The sequence below is a fragment of the Rhamphochromis sp. 'chilingali' genome, assembly GCF_963969265.1.
Source record: "Rhamphochromis sp. 'chilingali' genome assembly, chromosome: 14".
In the NCBI taxonomy this organism is placed as follows: Eukaryota; Metazoa; Chordata; class Actinopteri; order Cichliformes; family Cichlidae; genus Rhamphochromis; species Rhamphochromis sp. 'chilingali'.
This window is the reverse complement of record NC_137941.1, coordinates 19345301-19368643: the sequence shown is the minus strand read 5'-3', so window position 1 is coordinate 19368643 and position 23343 is coordinate 19345301. Positions and strand designations below refer to the sequence as shown.

Below are 23343 nucleotides of genomic sequence, written 5' to 3'. Positions count from 1 at the left end.
GGTCACAGATATACGAGGATCCCTCGCAGCAGAGACAGACACGGTGACTGCCGAGACACCAACTGGGTTCAAGTGTCATGGCATTTTGGGCTCCGATTAGTCACCTCAAAGGATGGATCCCATAAACACAGCAATAACCATGAAGGGGTTGGCGGAAATCCAGGAACACCAGACCAGCGAGGTTCAAGAGGCTCTTGGTCAAAAGGGGGACACGTTCCTGTTCCTTTTTCTGGGGGATACACAGGACACACAGGACCCGAGGATACACAGATCGTTGTTTGAAATCGGGGCAGAATAATCCCCTGATCTGTGCAACGACTGAAGGGTTGTCTAACCCCTGAGGTTGAAGAAAGAAGAGCAGAGGATCACCCAACTGGAAGACACTGGTAGCTGCAGCAATAAAATAAAGGTTAAAAGCTCCTCAGACAGAGGTTCTAGTCTGAGTACGTCTGAAGGGTATAAGGTAGCACCAAAATAAAGCTGTGGGAGAACTGGGGAGTGTCATCTGTACCTGCTACTGTTGGAATCATAGTTTTTCTTGCATCTGAACTGCGCAAACACAGAGGTCATCTCACATATGGTTCGCCCAACAGGGGGACAAAGGACCTCAGGAGTGAGAAGAAATGAACCCGGTCACACTGGATTACAGGGTGTAGGTGAGCTCTTTATTCTAAAGAGCTCAACAGGGGGACTGTGGGATTATAATATTATTTTATGCCATGTTAGACCCCTAATTAAAGATTGTGAATTATTATGTAGTTTTAGTTTGCATTATTCTCCTGAATTAGAAGAAGCTGATAACTATTGCATTTGTTAAATTGATTCGCATTACATTAGACTGCTGATTTATTGTGAATGAATGATATTGTTTTATGATGCATTATACTGCTGAGTTATAAGAAATACTGTTCGCAGAAAGTCATCGCCTTATTTGTCTGATTAGAAGAGAACAGAACATACTGGAGTTTTCTGCCCCATCTCAGCAGGAGCAGATAAACAGGGAGCCAAGGTCGTAGCTTAGGCACTGTGTGAGAGAAAGCATGTGAATGTTTAGGCTTTTATGAATAGGTGGAGGCACCAGAGGCTATAAGAGTTTGAGCAATGCTCCACCATTTTGAGATCTGATGCTGTCTGCGTACGGTGTCCATCTCCCACGCGTGTGATCATTAAAATCATCGTTTGACTCAACCCGGCCGGACCAGTGTTGTTATTTTGGTTTTTCCTCTTGTATCCATCCCCAATATTTGAATCCGTAACAGTGGCTTAATAAAAATTAATTTGTAAATAGTGAGATACAAGTACTAGAAAAACAGACAATGTTCAAAGAAAAAGGGCAGTAATGATATCAGATTTTCACATCATTAATTATCATAGTAAAAATCACGATGACAATGTCAAAAACAGCAATTAGACCATTATTTAAAATTATTTATTAAAAAATAGGTAGAACAAACTTTTATTACTGTGGTTGTTATTGACAGAATATTTAATTTTTAAATATCAGAGTTAGCAGCAGTGCACTGCAACTGTGAAACATTTAAGTCAAGTTAACTTAAAGAAAATAAAACCGCTAACAGTTTTGCAATGAGGATTTTAGTTAAATCCCGAGGATTAAAGTTGAAAATCGAGGACATTTTAGAAAAAAACCCCATTGTTTCCAAGCCTGTGATATGCAGGTTAAAGTACAACATGTAAAACCGTGTGGTTGATGCTTTTCTTTTTTTTCTGTAAAATGTCGTGGAAAATGGAAATGCGACTCCCACGCTGGTTATTTCATCACCTGAGAGTCGCTTCAAAAAATATTTTGAAATACAAAACAGATGTTTTTAAAACAAAATGATCCAGTTTAATTCATCAGTATATTCAGACCTGGAAGTTCATGCTGCGGCCACTGGTCAGACTGAGCTCTTTACCAAAGTGAAACTTGAATTATTGCCCAAAAGTGAAATGTAAAACCAGGGTGCCTAAGGTTAATGCCTTAATTGCCACCTACGCTGCCAAAACATTTGAGTTTGAAACAATCAACCAAAACTGAAGACCTTGCTCCTTGTGCCCCACATCACACACCTCATTATTATAATGAAACCGCTTGCAGCGATGACAAACTTCTGTGGCAGACTTGTGTTGTGATTTTGAGAAGACTACCAAAGTCTTATAGAGCTTATGACATAAGGACCTGATGCCTTTGCAGGTTGTTTTGACAAACTCATTTTTATTTTGCTCCTACACAGCCACACACACACACATATATACACCTGTATGGCTGTGCGCTTTCCTCTCCTCTCCAAACCTCCCACCCCTCTTTTGGGACCGGACAGTTACTTAAATAGGGAAGTCATGGTTACCGTAATGGACCTGAGCCGTGCCGGCCACCCCTCCCCTGCAGCTAAGCCACAAACCACACCTCGCCGCAGAGCAGTAATCAACAAATATAAATAGGCAATATAAAAATATATTTGGTAAGACATGATAATACAAAATGTGCAACCTATTATTTAAAACAAAAACAAGAGAAAAATCAAACACAAAAGTATTAATAGCTGGCAAGACTACTGACAAACTGCTACTTCCTTGATTTTCTTGAGAAACTTGGGAGCAATTAATATCTACAGCTGTTCGTTTCTGTTTCATAAAAACCCCAAAAAGCTAGTTAAAGTAACCTAAAAATAAAAATCCGTAAGCATCTGTAACATACCTTAAATTAAGTTAATATCCCACTCACGGGTCTCCTTATGAAACATTTACAGGCGGAGCGCTAGTTAAATCCAGGATGTGACGACTTTTGTTTAATCATTTGTTGTGTCAGAATTGTTATTAGTGAGAAACTGGTCTAGGATCTCATCAATTACATTACACTCGAAATTCACTTGTGCCAGGTCCAGCGCAGGCACGTGGGAGAGAAGAAGGCGCCCGACGTTCTGCCGAAGCTCTACCAAACTAAGGGGAAACAGAAAGGAGAAAAACAGTGAGGCTGCTTTCATAAATTGCTTTATCAAAGAGGGCTACATCAAAACCACGAGGAGTGATCTCCCAGCAGTCCAACCTTCTGGATGCATCTGAGTTTGAATGTGTGCCAGAAACAGCTGCCCCTCCTTCCTCCTCTGGATGTGTCTGAATTGAAGATTCACTGGTTGTTGGAAGACTTTGTGCTTTTTCCCTTTGGTGCTCTAAGCTTAACTGGAGCTCTTCACACTGGGCTGCCAGGTTTGCCTTGTGCTCCTCCACAAGGTCCAGCTGGTGGTGCAGAGGGAGAGGGTAGGTACGAAGGTCAATATCAATCAAACGAAAGGAGAAATATATTTAAAAAGTGCATAACAGTGGGCAATTTGGGATATTTTCCCTTATACAGTTGGATTGACAAGTAGATGTAAGGTATACCTCATAGCATGTGCTTTTATCAGAACACATGACAACATCGGCCAGCTGCTGCCAGATGTTAAATAAATAAATAGATAAATAAATATAAGGATTAACAAGAAGCACTCAGTAAGTGCAAACCTCCCCCAGGGCAGCGCTGAGGAGTATTTACTTTTACATACTGTTCCCTAAACAGCATGTTGCCAATACAAACATTAGCAGTAAGAATCATAGTTGTAACAGCTCTGTATACCATCATTTAGAATTAGAATTAGAATTAAACTTTATTGTCATTGCACATGCACAGGTACAGGGCAACGAAATGCAGTTTGCATCCATCCAGAAGTGCTTTAGTGATATAGATATATTACAATATATATTAGCAATAGTATAGATATGTAAGTATATTACAGAAATGGGTCTATTATGGTATGTTATAATGACCTTCAGATCAATCTATTTGACCTCTATACAGGTCAAATTTGACATGACCATTTCCAACTTTGTGTTTACAGACGGAGTGACATGCACGTTCCTACGTCAGCGCTACCAGAAGCATAAGCTAGGCAGAGGCAAAAAGCTTGTTTAGTTCAGTGCGTTTAAGACTCAAATTATTTCAACTGAATGTGAGAAAAGCTTTTTGTCATCACTTTTACTATTTTCTTTAAACAAAGACAGCCCTACACAGTGTCACTGACCCGTGAGCGCAGCTCTTCTGTCTCCTTCGTTCTTTGATCCAGTTTCCGGACTAGAGCGTCAACTTGCAGTGCGATCTCATCATCGTTTTCCACATTTTTGTCAGCACTCAGATTGGCCTTGGTATCAGATGCTGCTATTAAAGCCTCCTTCTCTTTAATCAGTTCACTGACTTTCTGTTTGGCCTTCTCGAACAGACTTTTGTAGTCCGTCTGCCATCCTGTTTCTTCTGTCTGGCTGGCTTGGTGACAACACTCCTTCTTTACGCTGACCGGTGCCATCTCCTTCAGTTTTTTCTCCAGGTCTTTCACTTGTGAGGTAAGTTTCTGGACCTGTTCTTTTAAAGAGTCTCTCTCCTGAGCGGTCTCCTGCATGAGCTCAAGCAGCTGGTCTTGTTGTTGCTGTACCTCAGAGATATTGGGGTAGGTAAGTGGACTATATTCGTTGTCACCGATATTTGAACAGGAAGGTCTAGGACTTCCTTCCCTTTCTAGATCATGGTTCACACCATTCTGCAAGGTCTTCTGTCCCTGATGTTCACTCTGACTGTCTCCACTGCTCTCCTGCTTAAATTTTCTTTGCTGAACGTTGCAGTTATCCATATTTGAGGTCTGTTCTTTACCACCCTTATTAATATCATCTTGCTTTTGGTCCTCGCCTTCTTGCTTCACAATAGGTGCTTCTGTCTGGGTAGTGGCGCTTGACAGCTGTGGAAGGGGCGCTGGGGAGGAACTGGTTTCCACAGCTGCAGACCCTGCAGAGCTTGCTCCTGCAGCATTTGTGTCTGAGGGGACATCCACAGCAGCATCATCGCTACACTCCAACAGCATGCTGACATTATTGTCACTTTGCTCTTCCTCTTTCTTCACTTTATTTAAATCGTAGAGGTTCTGTTTTGGCTTGGGGGTGCTAGCAGTCTCCAAGATGACAATTTCATCGTCGGTATCATCAGTATTACTATCGACATTCACAGAAGGAGAGCTCAGTGGGGTCACATCTACTGATGGGGCTGTTTCCGAGGTGCTCCTGTGGAAGCCATTTATCCGAGATCTTTTTGGTGTGTTCTGTGGAGTAACAGGCAGTTTCCTTTTTACTCTGCAGAGCACAAAAAACAGAGTTAACGCCCAATGTTACTGTCCCAAAACACATATTTAAGCTGCCAAACAACACAAAACCATACCTCAGGGTTGACAATGCGCCTGCTGACAATGCGCCTGCTGACAATGAGCATACACTAGTAATAACTGGAAAACCATCATTACGAGAAGGGCTGTAGGCTAAAGAGAAAGAATACAAATACATTTTAATTTCTCAAAGTGTTTTTCCCCACTCACACTCAAAGAGAAAAATTTCTCACCAGCTGAAGAAATGGTGGAAGACGTCAGCGGTGAGGATTCAGGCCTTGTAGCGCCCTCTTGTAATGAACAGCTCCTCAAAGTAGTGGGAGTGGAAGGGGATTGGTGGACAATCTGTCAATAAAAAAAAGACTGAACATTAATCATCATATTAGACTAAACTGAATCTAAATTTAGCACAAAAAGTAAAGAATCTTGTATTTGGCTGATTATTTTTTTGTGTAACAATTTTTCTTGGCAATAAATCTTACACCGTTCCCTTAAATGGTACCATTTAAGCCCAAGTTGATCCCACAACTGTTCAGTCGGTTTGAGGTCAGGAATGGTTCGGTGCGAGACTGCGGAGATATGGGATTGCTACTGGTTTTATCTCGTCATCTCTCTGCACTGATGAGCCATTTTTTCCAGTGAGGGAGATGCCGCCTCATACTAACCACACTGCCTCCACCTCCAAAAGTTCTTACCCAATCAGTGCTGCAATCAACATATCGTTCTCTGCATCTTCTCCACACTTTCACATGTTCAAGTTCCAGTGCACATGGGCACAAAAAGGCCTGATGGTGAACCACAGTCTTCTTGGCAGGCTTGTTGGCAGCCCAGTGAGACTGGAGATTGGCTATGTGCACTCTGCCTGGGTAGAAAGCTGTCGGCCATATCAGCTTGCAAACCGTGACTTTAAATCTGTAGAAGCCTGTCTAGAGTTCCTGAGGAAAAGTGGAGTTCTTGTGGTGTTATCTTCTTGGGATGCCTACTTCGTGGCTTACCTGTGAAATCCCCCATTATATGGAAACCGGCCCTCAATTTGGAAGAGGTGCTAGGTTTAGTTTTTTGCAGAACACCAGCTTGAAGCTGCCCTATAACACTGGCCTAGATAATAATAATAATAATAATAACAACAATAATATGATACTACTACTACTACTACTAATAATAGTAATAATGATAGACCAAACAAATATATAATTAGAGTTTGTGCTAAGTTTAGATTTGTTTAGTCTAATATGATGATTCTATCAATAGCACATTGCTGCTGGCCTCCAAAGTGATAAATGGGAAACACTGTTTGATGCAGCCGCCGTTCCAGGTCTCCCTGCCGCTCTCCGAGAGCCTCATTTTGTTTGGCAAGTTTAGACAGAGGCAACTGTTCTTCATGGGTTCAATACTCCACAAATGCGCACAGGATCACAAATAATTAAAATGACAAAATCCCTCAAAGTCATAGTAAGGCACTGCAGGTGCCCTTGCAGCAGAAAAAAAAGAAAAACGATTTACAGAAAATGACGCATCCTTACCATCTGTCTTTCCTTTTCCTGTTTCTTTTCCTCTCTCTCCCTGTAACAAATAAATCACACAGGTCACCTCTTTTATGATCAGTTAAGATTTTCGTTTAGATTTCTGTATAAATATTAATTTAAACTTCTGTCACTGTGACTCACTGCTGTTTGTAGGTCTTGCGATACGAAGGCTGATCATCATCAGAGTCTTCTTTTTCCTCGGCTACCTGGCAGCTCCTGTAAGTGCAATTGAGAACTGAAGTGAAAAGACTGGTAACCAGTGCTAGTCCCCCTCCCATAAGTAGATAAAGATTTTCTTTCCTGATTCATCTGTGTGTGTTTGTCCATTCAGAAAAACCAGTGTCACCATATAAGGAGGTAGTGACATAACCATGTAATAATTACCAGCAAATTTAGGTTCCTCAAACACTGGAATAAAATGGGGGTCGACTTTTTATTTGCCCTTTGCCATGGTATTTGCCGTGGCCATACTGGTATCAAAGCACCATTGATGAAGGCTTTATTTCTACTATTCACTTATATGTTTAACTCTGAGTAAACACACTCAGAGTTGATGGAAATAACTCTGATCAGGCCTTGTTGGAATCAAAACCGATGGTTAGTTTTGGTAATGGACTCAGAGATTGTTGAACCTGCTTTCTGGAACAGAATCATGGTAAACTGCCAAAAATCCAATTACCTGAACTGAGGATCAGGGTTCATTTGGCAGAACCATTTCTCTGGCAGCTTGTTGATGTCAATGCCATCAGGAAGTTTACGCCACTGCAGACAGCTATCACACTGCGCCCAGTTTTGATCTGGTCGCTTCCTAAAGACAAACCGGCATGGTTAAACACATATGCAAACACAAATTTGAATGAATGAAAACCTGATGCCAGTCGCTGCGAAGTGTACTAACTTGATATCTTCTGGTAGTATGGTGCTATTTGGATTTTCTTTCGTCTTTCTGTAGCGTATCTCTTTCCAGTACTCCTCCAATTTAATCCCCAAATTATTCATGGTTTTCCTGTGCCAAGAAAGTTTGCATCAGACAGACATCAGACTGTGCCTCACCCACCCAAACCTCATTATGACCTCAATCGAGCCTTCGAGGTGATAAATGTAATCAGGAATGCTATTACCTGTACTTGTCATTCTCCATAAAACTCTGTTTGTTGTGAGTGGGATCCAAAAAGTTACATTCTATGACCCCAATGACTCCAACACCGTTGTTGTTGGCCTGTAGGAAGCAACATTTTAGCAAATGATAACATCTACATCATTCTACATGTTAAAACACGTGATTAAAGAAAAACTCACTTAAACAGCAGAAACTGACCTTAAGCTGACAGCCGACACGTTCGTAAGCTTTAATGAGCCGGTTCTTGTGATACATCATTATGCCACACTGGTCTTTGCTTTTGGTGTTATACCCAAAAGTAATAGGAATTCTTTGGGTCTAGCATACAATTTAAGGAAAACGCAAAAAAACAGCAGAATAAACATATCACCAAAATTATACAGTTGTAGAAAAGCTGTGTAAAAAGGATACCGGTACTAGGAAAGTAGGCTTATAGTGATCCTTTCTGATCCAGGCCAGGCTCTTGGCGATGAGCTGAGATTTCACCTTTTGACCCCGAACTATGATCTGCATTCGAGGCTTCAGGTACAGAATGCTGGAAAATGCCTACACCCACCCACAGATGTCATTTTACTTATACAATCAGAAGAATCGTGAAAAAGAAAACAGGGTGGAGCTCATAAATTGGGGGAAATCTCTAAAAACCATGATTAAGAGTGACTATTTTACAGACCTCCTTAATGCAATATCTGCCTGTAATTTTTCAGCTTATAAAGTGTTTTCCTTATATATATATATATATATATATGAGAGAGAGAGAGAGAGAGAGAGGGATCCATGCATTCATAGATTTTTAAAAAATCTTTTTATCTTTTATAATCACCTTTAAAGTGTTTGTGCCAATAACATCATGTACAGTAAAACAGGCATGGAGAACAGCACTGACTGGGAGAGGCTTTGAACAGATGACATACTCAGTTCAATTCAACATATAATACTTTAAGAATGCACAAGCATCTACCTATCATCTGTGATATAATTATGTAGAATTATAACGTATTGTTCATAAACAGGCAGCCTAACATTCATGAAACATTATTATATTAAAACACTCAAATTTGTCTCAGTGCCACACAGGCCTCAATGTGAGCTTGAAGCCAATTATAATTTTTAAGTTGTTTAATGTGTAGGTGCTCACAATAAACAGATTTTTAATGAAAGGCCCGGGACTTCGGTAGCATAAAAAAGTGGCTATTCTTTGTGCCCATGAGGATCAGTCACTCTTTTTACCATTATTTAGTAAAAGTTAGGTATCAGACTAACGCTTAAAGCTTTCACTTGAGTGAAGTAACTCACATTACTGCTACTGCTAAGTAATGTTAGCCAATTTTACAGCATATTTCATAAATCACTATGCCATAACTAACTACTGGGGCGATCGTGGCTCAGGAGTTGGCAGTTCGCCTTGTAATCGGAAGGTTGCTGGTTCGAGCCCCGGCTCTGACAGTCTTGTGTCATTGGGCAAGACACTTCACCCGTTACCTACTGGTGGTGGTCAGAGGGCCTGGTGGCACCAGTGTCCGGCAGCCTCGCCTCTGTCAGTGTGCCCCAGGGCGGCTGTGGCTACAATGTAGCTTGCCAGCACCAGTGTGTGAATGACTGAATGTAGTGTGAAGCGCTTTGGGGTCCATAGGAACTAAGTAAAGCGCAGTGCATTTCAGTCATTTCTTCAGCAAGGTTGATAGCTGGCAAAATAATAATAAAAGTTTCCAAAATTAGCATATTTTATTTACACATACTCAAAAATGATTTACTAGGACTCACCTGTCATGTGACTCAGTGTCATTTTCCATCAAACACTTATTTTATTTCTCTATCTGATAAGAAAACTATTCGGTCAGATAGTTATTTGTGGTGAATGAAATACAGTTTCAAGCACGTTTAAGCATCACATCTGAAATTCAAGCGCTTTTCAAACCTTGAAAAGACTATATTCAAGTATTTTCACCTGTACGAACCCTGCCTGAAGCATAACCCATCCTCTCTGAAACATGGTGGAGTTATGTCATGGGCATGTATGGCTGCCAGTGAAAACGAGCCACTACTGTTTACTGGTGAAGTGACTGCTGATAGAAGTACCAGGATGAACTGTGGAAGTATGCAAGGCTATACTCTCTGCTTCAAAAATATATTAATCTGAGCCTGGGGACTCAGATGGGGGACTGTATACAAATGGCTGCAATTCTTTAACAGTTAATGCAAAGCTTTTGTTTAATCCCACAAATCCCTCTGCTGTTTAATTTTACTGTGTAGGTGCACAGAGGTAAACTTACAAAAATTGTGTCACTGTCAAAAAAAAGCTGAACCTGTGGATCTAACCAGAAGTTGTAATTATGTTGAGGACAAAGAGGCTTTCTCTTTTAGCACCAAGTGCTAATGGTTTATTTCAGGGCATGCGCATTTATGCTGCTTACCCGAAGCGAGTACATGCTCTCAGGGATGTGTGACGTGATCTTGTCTGGACGCTGATTAGTGTCATTCTCTGCACTGTAAACCTCAGATGGAATTCGGATGTCGTACCGATCCTTCTCAAAATCAAACTCTGTTGTTCCAGTAGATGTCCTGACAAAAAAACAAAACAAGACACAGTTTATGTTATTGGTTATTAGTGCAAAAGACAGTTAGAATATAAGTGCAGAGAGGGAGGACTTTGTCATGCAATATTTCTTAGAACTATGTTTACAAAAAGTTAGAACCCTCTGGAAAATGTGAAACAAATTGAAAGGAAGGATTGCAAAAGACTAAATACTGAGTTGGGAAGGCATTTACCTCGCTCTAAAAAGCAGTGTGAATAAGTGGTTAACAGTTTAGGTATAGAGAAAAACCAATTAACTGAGTCATTAGGGCGTGCATGTTTTGAACTACTATTGGTATGAAAATCAGAAGAATTTTCTTTTTGGAAATCATGGATGCATCATCCTTGAGGTAAATGTAATGGTATGGAGTGCATTTCAACAAATGGTGTGCAGTTGACATCCAGTTAATTTGCCCTCTTTGTCGTGCAAAGAAAGCTTCCAGATCTGTAAACTATCATCTTTTTATCAGGCAAACAAGAAAGATGGTGATTTGATTCTTGTAGGAATGATGATAGTAATGATCCAGTAATGAGAGGCTTTAACTAGCAGGCTTTAATTGCAACAGCATAGCCTCTGAAATCACATATGACCCTTTATTCCTGTGTGGACCACAGACAGACCTGCGGAGGTTCCAGATGATGATCCGTGTGCCAGTTTTCGACGTGGATCCCGGCAAACTAATTGCATGAATCTCTGAGAGTAGCTCTTCTTGTGTGCTGAAAGGGGAATACTGCAGAATGGCCTGTAGACTGGATTTCTGGTCCTCTCTTACACAGAGTAAAGGAGAAGTTAAGGACGGAAAACAAAGGAAAAAGGGAAGTATGACTTATGACAAAAGATGACAAAAAAAATACCCTTCTCAATGACATTTACAGCTACAAACCTAGCACATCTCACATGCTAGGTTTGTAGCTCAGTTCAGATTTTCTCCTACTCCATTCTTCAAATAAATCAAATCCTACTTGATAACATTTAGCCCGACTCCACTCATACAATCATGTGAAGAAGAAGGTTTGTTCATGATGAGGTGCTCCTAATCGAATGAATTTGATTAAATGATGATTGACATGTTTGAACACTTCTAAAAAAGCAGAAGATTTGGCCCGTTTGAAGATTTCAGGTAACTTCACACAGTATCAGAACTATACAGAAAACAATTACTTTGTGTTATTGCTGCTAAAGATGTTTCTGCAACACATTTCTCCCTCTGAAAACGCTACGTCCAGAACAGAATCAACCTTTTGGGATCTACTTACCTGGATGACTGAGCGTGCATCAAGACACGTGTTTCTACAAGCTACTGAATTATGCATAAAGTGCTGGTGCACGGTGCCAGGCATCACAGTTCTGATTATTTCTCCTGAATTCTTTTCTATCAGACACTACCGGACCTCTGCTTTAATAGTCTGACTCTTGGGAACAATTCACAGTGCACAACCCTTTAAACATGGAGATAAAAACTCCAACAACAATAGTCCTGGTCAAGTCTTTGCTTTTCTACAGACCTCACTTGTAAACCAGTAGAACAGGACAACCACAGATCTAAATAAAATAAATACAACAGCAAGACTGGAAGCACTTCAGAGGTGTAAGAAAAGATGAAATCAGAGTTATAAAATTTTTGTTTTAGCAAAGTTGCAGGACTTTGTTATCACACCTTTTATCTAGTCTCTAATTTTGATTTATTTATGTTTTTTTTTAAAGGAATCTCTTTTTTCTCCCTTTTTTCTCTCTGAGATCTCTGGATTGCTCCTGTTCTTTTTCAGCTGACTTAATTTGATCCTGGAGTAATGAATACATAGTTGATGTATAATATTTCATTAGATAAAGGATATAGTTCTTGGAGTCGCTCTCTTCAAAGGAAACAATAGGTACAATTATTTGATCTGCACCAATCTTTTCCAGGTAAGTCTGGGAGAGCATCCCCACGCATAAGCTCCTCTTCGACTTGGAGAAGACAATAGCATCTTTGCCAAGACGCATGGAGCCAGACTTGAAGCCATTGCCATAGATTCCAATTGGATCTTTACCGTTCAGGGGCATCTTGTCACTGTATCCGAAGCTGAAGGAGAGAAAATGCAAATTTTTTTTTACCAGTTTTGCAAACCATAATTCTCCCTCTGAAGGGAAGCAGTATGCAATCAGTTCCATTTGTCTGACTGTCTGTTAGCAGTCTAGCATCCACAGTTTTCAAGATATCATGTTTAACTTTTGTCTGATGGCAGGTACCAAAAGCATCTCTAGGTGATTTAATTTTTGATTTAATTTAATATGGTCATGATCAAGGTCAAGGTCACACCAAATGTGGAAATCAGTTCAAATGCTATCTTACGCACAATTTATCATGGCTTCAATCTTCACAACAACATACTAGGCCTCGGAAGACATGAGCACCTAGGTTGGCTAAGCATTTGACCTTAACCTTCATTGTTAGCACCAAATTTGTAATGCGCCTTAACATTGGTTGCCAACCAAGAAGAAGAAGAAGCTGTGAGCCAGGAGGGAGGAGGTAGGTGAGTGAGTGAGTGATTCGTTCGCTCTATGATTCAGCACAGGAGGGAGGGGGTGAGTAGCTCAAATGTGCTGTTAGCATGTTAGCAGAGCGAAGCTACTGTGAACCGAGGAGCTATTTTCTTGATGTGAGCTTCTACTCAGGGTTTTTCCTTCCAGTTCAGAGCAGAATTTTTTTTTGTTAAGATACTGGATGTTGTGTTTTTCTCCACAATTTTAATTATAAGCTAGATACATTGCTGCTAACAGCAACAGGGATGAGTCAGTGAGTCAGTTGAGCTTGTGAATCATGATTCATGAGTCAGTAAAGTGATTCTCGAGTATTGAACGATTCGTTCATGATTCGCGCGTCACTACAAGAGACCATATCCAGTAACACATGATATGAAAAGGCATGGTGAGAGCTGTACAATACACTTTTAATTTCTTCAATACGACACCCAATGATGGCACAATGACACCATAAAATTCTGCAAACCACACACTCCATGAATTTATGTTAAAATCTCAAGGTTTTACAAAGATTTCAATCTTCTGAAATCTGACTTTCCACAAGTTTCAAAAAATGACACCGTAGTTGCATCTGTACCTGAGCATCTTATGCATTGTTTTATTGTCCAGCCCATTTCCATTATCCATGAAGCTGAGGCATTCTTCTCCTTTGACCACAGTTTTATCAATCCAGAACTGTTTGGCACTGACGTCTGGGTCGTAGGCATTGTCTGTCAAAAACAGTTTTAGGGAGCATTTAAAATCCAAATATGAACGCCAGAATTACAGTGTAGATGAGCAGCAGGGAGAGACTACTTTTTTTAACAGAGGACCTATTTTTCTGCTACATACAGTGTACATATTAAACAGACTCATAAAGTTAGATTCGTGCAGAAATATAGTGAAGAGATATATATATATATATATATATATATATATATATATATCTTCACTATATATATATATATATATCTTCACTATATATATATATATCTTCACTATTATATTACATATTATTGTTATTTATTGTATTTTTTTTTAACATGAAACAAGACATACAGTTCAATCAAGTAAATATTTGACTTTGTTATATAATCATCTGTCTGTGTCGTTACAGCTGTTGTTCTCAGAATTGGAAGTGAAATAGAAACCAACCTCGAAATACAATGAGATCACAGTGACTCACCAATCAGTTCAGCTATAGCGCTGAAGGGCCAGGTGTGGCTGGTGGAGTTGCTGTGCAGAAACTTGGGCGAAAGCTACAAGTGAAACAAATTCAATTTCACAAATTAGTTGCATTTTATATCACATCCACCACAACAAAGGGGCTTTACTGACTTTATTTATTTTTACTGCATGGAAAATATGCTCCATGTTTAAAACAAAGGTTTGATGTAATTTTGAAACCAAAACCTGGTCAGTTCAGCGCTGCACTGGTCAATTTAGTGAAAATACATGCAAATCTTTGCAGAAGAGATCAGACTTGTAATAGGGAAGAACAGTAAGGGGAAGGGTTTCCCACATGTAGCAACAGCACAGGAAATCCAGATAAAAATGTTTGTGTAAATTCTTATTAACACAAAAACTGAATCAGCTAATCACATGGCAGTAATTCAGCATGGTCAAAACAACCTGCTGAAGTTCAAACCAAACATCAGAATGAGAAAAAAAGGTGAGTGAAGGATTTGCTCTGTAAGCAAACTGGTGCGGGTGAAGGAAGAGTGGTAGACAGTCTCTGATGTGCTGAGACCGTATCTGCTCCAAAAACTTCATGACTACAGACGTGAGGGCTACAGGTCTGTAGTCATTGAGATCGGAATGATAGTGGAGACCTTCAGATTGGTGGGAATGGTGGCATGAGTCAGGGAGAGGTTGAGCACCCTTCTAAAGAAGGTGTTGAGGTCCTCTGCGAGTTTGAGGCTGCTGTCGGCAGTTGGGGGCTCTGGCCTTTCTAGTTGGTGAGAGATTGGGATGCCGCTCCACACCTGGCTGGGGGTTGTTATCAGTGAGGAAGCCCTCGATCCTCTTCTTATAAGCCTCCTTTGCCTGTTTAATACCCATCCTCTGGTTGGCACTGGCAGGTTGCACAAGGAAATGACCCTCAGCACGAAGGTTAAGTGACGAGTTCTGATCAGAGCCTGGATTTTACTTGTCATCCAAGGTTTTCAGTTAAGTTTTTGTCACTGTCACATTTTCTACACGGCAGTTAATGTAGAAAAGGACAGAGTGATTGAAGGTCTCCAGATCCTGCTGTTTAAAAATGGACCAGTTTGTCAGATTAAAACAGTCCTGTAGCTGGAGGAGAGCATCACCTGGCCATATGTTACTAACCACACGAACTTTGAAGCAGATGGGCTGAAGACCACACTGGGTGGCACTCCCCTCAGCTAAGAACATGCAAACTGAGGCTCCAGTTTGCTCAAATTAACCCAACAGCAGAATGGAAAAATGTTGCTTGTTCTAATGAGTCTCTGCTTGCTGGTGTAATGGTCAGGTCAGAAAACAACATGCCTTGTATCAAAAGTTCAGGGTGGTGGTAACAGTGTAATGGTGTGTGGGAAACTACCAACTGAGAACCGTTTAAACCTTACAACATAACTGAATACTGTTGCTGGCCATGTTCATCCCCTCATGACTACAGTGTACCCATTGTCTGATAGCTGCTTCTGGCAGGATAACGTAACATATCACAAAGCTCAGATCATCTCAAACTGGTTTCTTGAACATGGCAATGAGTTCACTGTGCATCTTTGCATATTGTTTTTAATGTGTTACATTTGTTTACCTTATTGCTTGGTATTGTCATTTTTTTCTCCACCACTGCAGAGCTTCAGCCAAGACTACAGATGACAATGTCTGGTATAACAGATCTATATCGTAACTGTTCAACACTTAGAAAGCTGATATTTATTTGGTCATAAACAGAATCAATTCAAGTAGGTGGAAATTATGCAAAGAAACTGTCTAAGGAGCTTGGAAAGAAAAGCGCCTGGACTTCTTTAAGTTGCTTGAAGACATTTCACCTGTCATCTGAGAAGCTTCTTCAGTTCTAGAGTCAAATGTTGGAGAGCTCCAGATTTAAGCCCTATGGGAGTGTCCCCCCAAGAGGGACACCGGACCCCTTAATGATCTACCTAATCACATGAGCCAAGGCGTGAAAATGGGTTTAACTAAAAATCAGCCCACATCAGCTCATTGTGAAATTTACCCCCACCCTATCATGTGATTTCTTGAGGTTGGATGTATATGGCAGACAGTTGGTTTCATAAACCACTGCCTCTGTTCAAAGATGGTCGCTCACAGTTGACATAGATGGCTTCTTTCACTCCTCTTTCAAACCATCTGTCTTCTCTGTCCAAAATGTGAACATTGGTGTCCTCGAAGGAGTGACCTTTGTCCTTTAGATGCAGAAGGACAGCCAAGTCTTGTCCTGTCTAGGTGGCTCTTCTATGTTGTGCCATGCTTTTATGAAGTGACTGTTCGGTCTGTCCAATGTAGAGGTCTGAGCATTCCCCCCTACACTGTACAGCCTATACTACGTTGTTAAGTTTGTGTTTAGTTCTGTCTTTGGGATGAACCAGTTTCTGTCTGAATGTGTGGACACACACTCTGACTGAAATGACTCTGACCTGGATGACTGAGAACCTTCACAGACATATGCAAAGAAGCTCCGCAGTCAAACAAAGGTGACCTAAACAACTTTAATCCCTTGTTTTGCTTTCACAAGTGTGATAACACGAGGGACACACTTACTACTAGGGCTGCCACGATTAGTCGTCTAGTCACGATTACGTCGACTATCAAAATCGTCGACAACTAATTTAATAGTCGACGCGTCATTTGAAGCTTTGTAAGATCCCAAAAGACGCAGGAATAAGTAGTAGGATTTAAGAGTGTAATAACGGACTGAAACAGAAGATGGCAGCACTGCATGTACAAGGATGCCAGCTGCCGTTAAACCCTGAAGAAGAAGCTGTGTCCCAGAATTCATAGCGCAGCCCAATTTAGTTTCCAACAATGGCGGCAGCTAGTTAGTAGAGCAGGGCGATATGGCCAAAAATATTTATCACGATATATATTTGAAAATTTGCGATAACGATATAACTGACGATATAATTGATGCGAGACAAAATACAACTCCACAACATTACTAGCGCAAAAAGACAACCTTCCATTTATTTTCACTTAAACAAGAAGCTGGTTTTTATGTACATTAAAGCTTTATAAAAATGTAACAGTGCAAATGCAAATTCCTTGCTGAAAGTTTAACCAAAAGGCATTTCCAGTAGAAATGGGCTGACATATCCTGAGCATAACCATGTATAATATCCACTGAAGTTAAAAAGAGGTGCTTTGCAACATTAAACTGCAGTGTGCAGTACGTATTTTTCGGACCATAAGGTGCACGGGATTATAAGGCACATTAAGCGAAACAAAGCAGTCAGATAAATCAAACTTTATTAAACTCATTCTTCTTGCTTCCTCCACTTCTGTACCATTGATTCATTAATGTTGAATTCTCTGGCAGCTGCTCTATTCCCATGTTGTTGCAGTACATTAATGACTAACCTCGTATTGTGGATGGATTATCTCAGTTGTTCTCCTGACTGAAGTTTGGTCCGTTTACAGTATCCTGCCATGCGATTGCATTTGTCTCTAACTATCAGGAACCTTAACGTTAACTTTTATAAGTGGAAAAGTGTTAGTGTTCGTCCTCCAGCTTCACTGTTTATGTTATGCTAACATAGCTGTGTCGCTAGCGATCACGTAGCACATCATTATATACCAGCTAGCCCAACTTCAGTAACCCTACAAACGTCACTGCTGTTTAGTTTCCTGTCTTCATTTATGTTGGAAGTGATAGCAGAGCTGTACGTTTGAATTTTTTCAGAAATCTCTCAGTCAGAACGTGCTATATCATGCTTAGGTAACTAGCAAAACTAGCGAGCTAACTTCCACTAGCTTCCTGCTAACTTCTAACTCCGTTAAATGTAATAAATTTTGTTTTCATGGATGCCTGGAAGTTAAACTTCATAGTTACACCTGGTAAAGCAGCAATGCTGATCGTTTTATTAAAGATGAAAGAATTTAAACAGTTTTTAACTCTCAGTGATGCTGCAGTGTTTGTTTGACCAGAAGCATACAGAGTTTAGGACCCAGATTACTCCCAGATTTAAGAGCATCTTAGTCCGACAAATACGACAATAACAACGGCTGCTTGCATGTTCTGCAAAAAAAAAGTGCTTTGTCGTGTATCTGACGGACAAACACCAAACCAGTTCCACATGACTGAAGTTGCACAATTTTTACAAACCAATTCTGGTTCATCTGTTTCACTCAACAATCGGCCATGTGCGTATGAAAACAAAGGCACTGCGCATGCGCGTTTTCCTCCCATTCTATCGCGATATTTCATTTTCCTATCGTTGCCTAACATTATACCGGTATTACCATGAACGGTATAATATGGCCCAGCTCTACTAGTTAGTTTTAATATTACTCTTATTATTCTTTCTGGGTCACAAAATAAATGTTTAACATATGTTCAGGCAAGAATGTAACTGTGTAAACCTCAAATATCTGCTCAGTTTATCAAGACATCACATATTTGCAAAAGCGCTCCGACGTTTTCGGAGATGTCTGTTACCCACCAGCTCGATAGCTAGCCAGGGTTCAAGCCTCACTAGAGCCCGTGAGAACACCGGACTCCCGTCAAATCGTTTTCAAACCCACCACCGTCTTTCGCTACTCAGGTTAAACATGATATATAAGTCACTTAGATAACTTAAAAGTGTTATTGTTTGGCTTTTTTCAGTGTTTTATTTGTTCCGGAGTAAATCGGTTTAGCTGAGATTAAAGTTAAAGTTTTCACACAGCTGAATAAATGTCAAGCAGACAACTGATTATCAGAAGTGTGAGATGCTCGAGAATATACTCCGGTGTCCCGTTGTATTTTATATAGCAAGGAGCAGACGGCTGAGTTTAATAAAGTCCACCGAAACAACCTGCAAATTTCATTTAAATTCAATAAACTTTAATATTTTTAGTTAGCACCTTAAACACTTCAAGCTGTAAGCTAATGATATAAAAGCAGATGCGTGCTGGTGCAATAAGCTGTACGTTTTACGTCCAATGGATGCATGATCTGATTAGTCGACTAATCGCAAAAATAATCGGTGACTAGTCGACTATCAAAATAATCGTTTGTGGCAGGCCTACTTACTACAGAGTAATAAACAAACAGGGGAAGACTTTAAGAGGGTGAATAGAGGGAAAATGTCTGTGAAGGTTCTCAGTCATCCAGGTCATCGTAGTCAAAGGAGCTTGCAAAGAAAAGCGTCTGGACTTCTTTAAGTTGCTTGAAGACGTTTCACCTCTCATCCGAGAAGCTTCTTCAGTTCTAAGGTCAAATGGTGGAGAGTCCCAGATATAAACCTAGTGGGAGTATCCCCCCACAGAGGGACAAAAGGACCCCCTGATGATCCTCTAATCGCCTGAGCCAAGGTGTGAAACTGGGTGTGGGTCCCAATCAGCCAGAGTTTCGGGTGAGTTCATTGTGAAACCTGGCCCCACCTTATCATGCGAATTCCTGAGGTCAGATGGCCCAGGATGCGAGTGGGCGTTAAGGCGTCTGGGAAGGGATCTCAAAACTGGATTATAGATGGCAGAGAGTTGGTGTCGTAAACCCCCACCTCTGTTCAAAGATGGTCGCTCACAGTGGACATAGATGGCTTCTTTCACTCCTCTTTCAAACCATCTGTCCTCTCTGTCCAAAATGTGAACATTGGCATCCTCGAAAGAGTGTCCTTTATCCTTAAGATGCAGATGAACTCCTGTGGAGGTGGCTCTTCTGTGTTGTGCCATGCGCTTGTGAAGTGGCTGTTTGGTCTCTCCAATGTAGAGGTCTGAGCATTCCTCGCTGCACTGTACAGCATACACCACATTGTTAAGTTGGTGTATGCTGTACAGTGCATGGTGGTGGTTTACGACACCAACTCTCTGCCATCTATAATCCAGTTTTGAGATCCCTTCCCAGACGCCTTAACGCCCACTCACATCCTGGGCCATCTGACCTCAGGAATTCGCATGATAAGGTGGGGCCAGGTTTCACAATGAACTCACCCGAAACTCTGGCTGATTGGGACCCACACCCAGTTTCACACCTTGGCTCAGGCGATTAGAGGATCATCAGGGGGTCCTTTTGTCCCTCTGTGGGGGGATACTCCCACTAGGTTTATATCTGGGGCTCTCCACCATTTGACCTTAGAACTGAAGAAGCTTCTCGGATGAGAGGTGAAACGTCTTCAAGCAACTTAAAGAAGTCCAGACGCTTTTCTTTGCAAGCTCCTTTGAATAGAGGGAAAACATTATACAAGTGCATTAAATCTTATGCAAAAGCCATTTAACCTCCTACCAAATATAGATATAGAGAATACACTGGTCCTGGCTCTGTGTCGACCTGGAACAAGACGAGACAGGCCATTGTAACCAGTATGTTAGTGGGCTGTAAAACCAGCCGTGAGTCAGGAAAACGAAACTTATCCACTAGCCTGAATTCACAGCGCAACCGGACCTAATTTCTGAGTAATCAATACTGCTGTTAACGATGACAGTACTCTTTGGCAGTTGTAAATATAAACTGACTGGTAACTACATGGGAGTCCCACAGACCTCGGTACCAACAGCCAATACAGCTTTGACCACAGCGGGTGTGCTGTATGGACTGAATTAACCTCACTGAACCCAGACGCAGATTCTTACTGTTGTTTCAATTGTTCACACATTTAGTCCACCAATAAATAGGACAAAACTCCCCAAACAAATAAGTAAACTCCTCTCACCGTGCTTAACGGAACACCATGGTCCATCTGCGTCGCCATCTTTCTCTGTAGACCGATTGCTGTGGGCGGGGTTAGGTCCAAGCATCCGGTCGGCCAAAACACTCGAGTTACACAAAAATTAAACAGAGAACTTTTAAGTTAATTAAAATCGCCCTTGCTTATGTTTTATGTTAATATCAATATCCATACCTCATATGTAAGGATTTATTTGTGCATTGCACGCTGTCTGGAACACTTCCGGCTTGACGTTCCAAAATAAAAGCGTGCCGACAGTGACGTACCTTGAAATTAATTTTAGTGTTACGGAATGTGATACACGTGCCAGTGTTGTTGTGCCAGTGCAAGTGATGAAAAGTGCAAGTGAGAAAAAGGGGATTATTCGTATTTAAACTGGGGGATGTGGCCAACAGGGTGGCAGAGATTTTAACAAATATAACATAGTTCTATAAGGATATTTCAATGACGCAAAATATCTGGATTGGTTATAATGTAGGGGCAATAGCACAGAGACATAAATGATATTTAAAAAACAGTTCATTTCTTTATTTTATAAAGGAAATAATTAAATACATGGATTAATCTTTAAGGCTTCAGAGAATAGATGGAAGGTATTTTCTTGGATTTACAAAGTTTTTGAAAAAAAACCCATCTATTTTCTCACAACACCATATCCTGTTTTATCTAAGACATGAAAACATCAGAAACAATTATTTAAAACATATTCCGATCTATTGAAAGCGGGCATGCCGAGCCCCCGGGGCAGACCCAGGACACGCTGGAGATATATCTCTCGGCTGGCCTGGGAACGCCTTGGCGTTCCCCCGGACAAGCTGGAGGAGGTGGGAGAGGGAGGTCTGGGCTTCTCTGCTTGGACTGCTGCCCCCGCGACCCGGATAAGCGGAAGAAAATTGATGGATGGATGGATGAAAGTGGAAATGAAAATAATTGTCTATTATCATTCTGATTTTTATGTAATCATGCGTAAAAAAATGCTATAACCTAAAAAAAAAAATCACATCAAGAATGTAAAATTATAGATATATAAATTCAACACTAATTAAAACGAAAACACAATTTTGTTATTGTAAGCTAGTCTGTATATTCAAATATGTGTTATGAAACCTCGCGTGTGCTGGATTTGCATGCGTTTCCCACACTCACTGAAACAGGAGCTCAGGTGCCTTTGTAATTTATGACTTCCCCATCCCTTTCTTTGATCTCGTTCTCAGTTAGTTCAGAATAAATGGATTTCAGCTTGTCTTTTTTTAAAAATGTACTTTGTGCATTAGAGGTAGGATCGTAATTTAATCTACTTTTCTAGTCCTACCGATCACTCAAAGTGCTTTCAACAAGTCAACAGCTTTAACTATACATACAGCACTCGATTTCACATTCACTGCTGATACAGAATCACTGACACCTGCCAGAATTTTGACCAGAAACGTCCTTGCTGTGAGATGTTAAATACTTTGATACCATGCCAACCTAATGAAGAGCATCTGTCCGTGTCAAGGAGTGTACAAAAATGCCTGAACAAATGTATGAAATTTTAAAATACTTCCTTTTTTCTGTAATGTGGTCACTTCACTTGATTTGTGGCTGCATGGGATTTGTTCATGGCTAACCCAATCAGAAGTTCTAAACTCAAATAGTTATTCTTCACATTATTTTCTTCATCAGTATGTCTTTGGACTTGATAGTTCAAAGACATACTGATGATTGGTCTGCAGGACAAACAGGATGTCTGGAAAGTACTGAAACCTCTCCAAATTATTGAGGTTAAAAACTCCATTCCAGTCAGCCACCACCTCTGCACTGAAACATTTAGTGTGTAATACTGTGGTAATCGCCGTTTATATGAAACAGTAAGATGTTCTCTTATATTGTGATTTGTCATTCGTTGTCACACCATTATGTAAGATGCTCGTTATAGTTTCATAATTAGCATCAAATTGAAAATGATGTGAATATATCCAAGTATTGCACGATTGTAACATTCTAAGGACGTTTATATAACACATAACTTTGTCAAAACAGGTTTTCCCCCTTATTTTTAGTCTTTATTAAGCTAGGACAGTGTCTCGACTGTTATAATTGCTGGTTTGATAACAGCCAGAGACATAAATGCTGTTAGCATTGTGTCAGGAAGAACATCTGGTGCAAAACCCAGGAGGCTCAAACATGTGGAGTTACCTGCTGTGCCAACCCCTTGCGACAATGGAACAGCTGAAAGTCACTTGTATTGAGTTGGACATGGAGGAAGACAGGAAAGCTGGGATGACACACAGTAAATGGGTAACCTACTCCATCTGGTGAGCTACACCAGCACACGGAGATAGTTTTACAAATGCAAAATAGACAACTAGAGGTTTGCAGTCAGTGTAAAACCTTACCAACTGGAATTTCCCCATAACCAATAATATTGGGCAAGCCTGTAACTTTAGAATCACAGCTCCATAAACTGTATTTTTTAAATCTATTTGATCCATAATTCATATGCCTCTGGGCCACATCAGGTTATTGAGAAATAAATATGCATTACTGTCTCCCCTGCAGAGTTAAGGCTCCACAACAATTTCCCTCAATACAAACACGCCAAAA

At 40.6% G+C, this 23343-nt stretch overlaps 1 protein-coding gene across 1 annotated transcript; it reads right to left on the bottom strand.

Annotated features, from left to right (window-relative positions):
• Positions 1-1413: 1413 nt before the first annotated feature.
• morc3a (MORC family CW-type zinc finger 3a) lies at positions 1414-20798 on the bottom strand. Its single transcript, XM_080902263.1, has 18 exons — positions 20743-20798; positions 14088-14160; positions 13500-13632; positions 12235-12461; positions 11020-11176; positions 10238-10385; positions 8235-8369; positions 8022-8141; positions 7825-7922; positions 7602-7709; positions 7383-7511; positions 6845-6919; positions 6701-6740; positions 5411-5522; positions 5234-5330; positions 4056-5148; positions 3044-3234; positions 1414-2937 (listed from the first exon to the last, which is right to left on the bottom strand). Exons 1-18 carry the CDS (start codon positions 20779-20781, stop codon positions 2787-2789), a joined length of 3126 nt encoding a protein of 1041 aa, XP_080758389.1. The 5' UTR covers positions 20782-20798; the 3' UTR covers positions 1414-2786.
• Positions 20799-23343: the final 2545 nt, after the last annotated feature.

Coding starts and splice junctions, on each gene's coding strand:
- morc3a (XM_080902263.1), bottom strand. CDS start 20,781: ATGGCGACGCAGATGGACCATGGTGTTCCGTTAAGCACG. Junction 12,462..13,499: donor ACAATGCATAAGATGCTCAG/GTACAGATGCAA, acceptor TCTCTCCTTCAG/CTTCGGATACAGTGACAAGA. Junction 10,386..11,019: donor ATCATCTGGAACCTCCGCAG/GTCTGTCTGTGG, acceptor TTTTTTTGTCAG/GACATCTACTGGAACAACAG.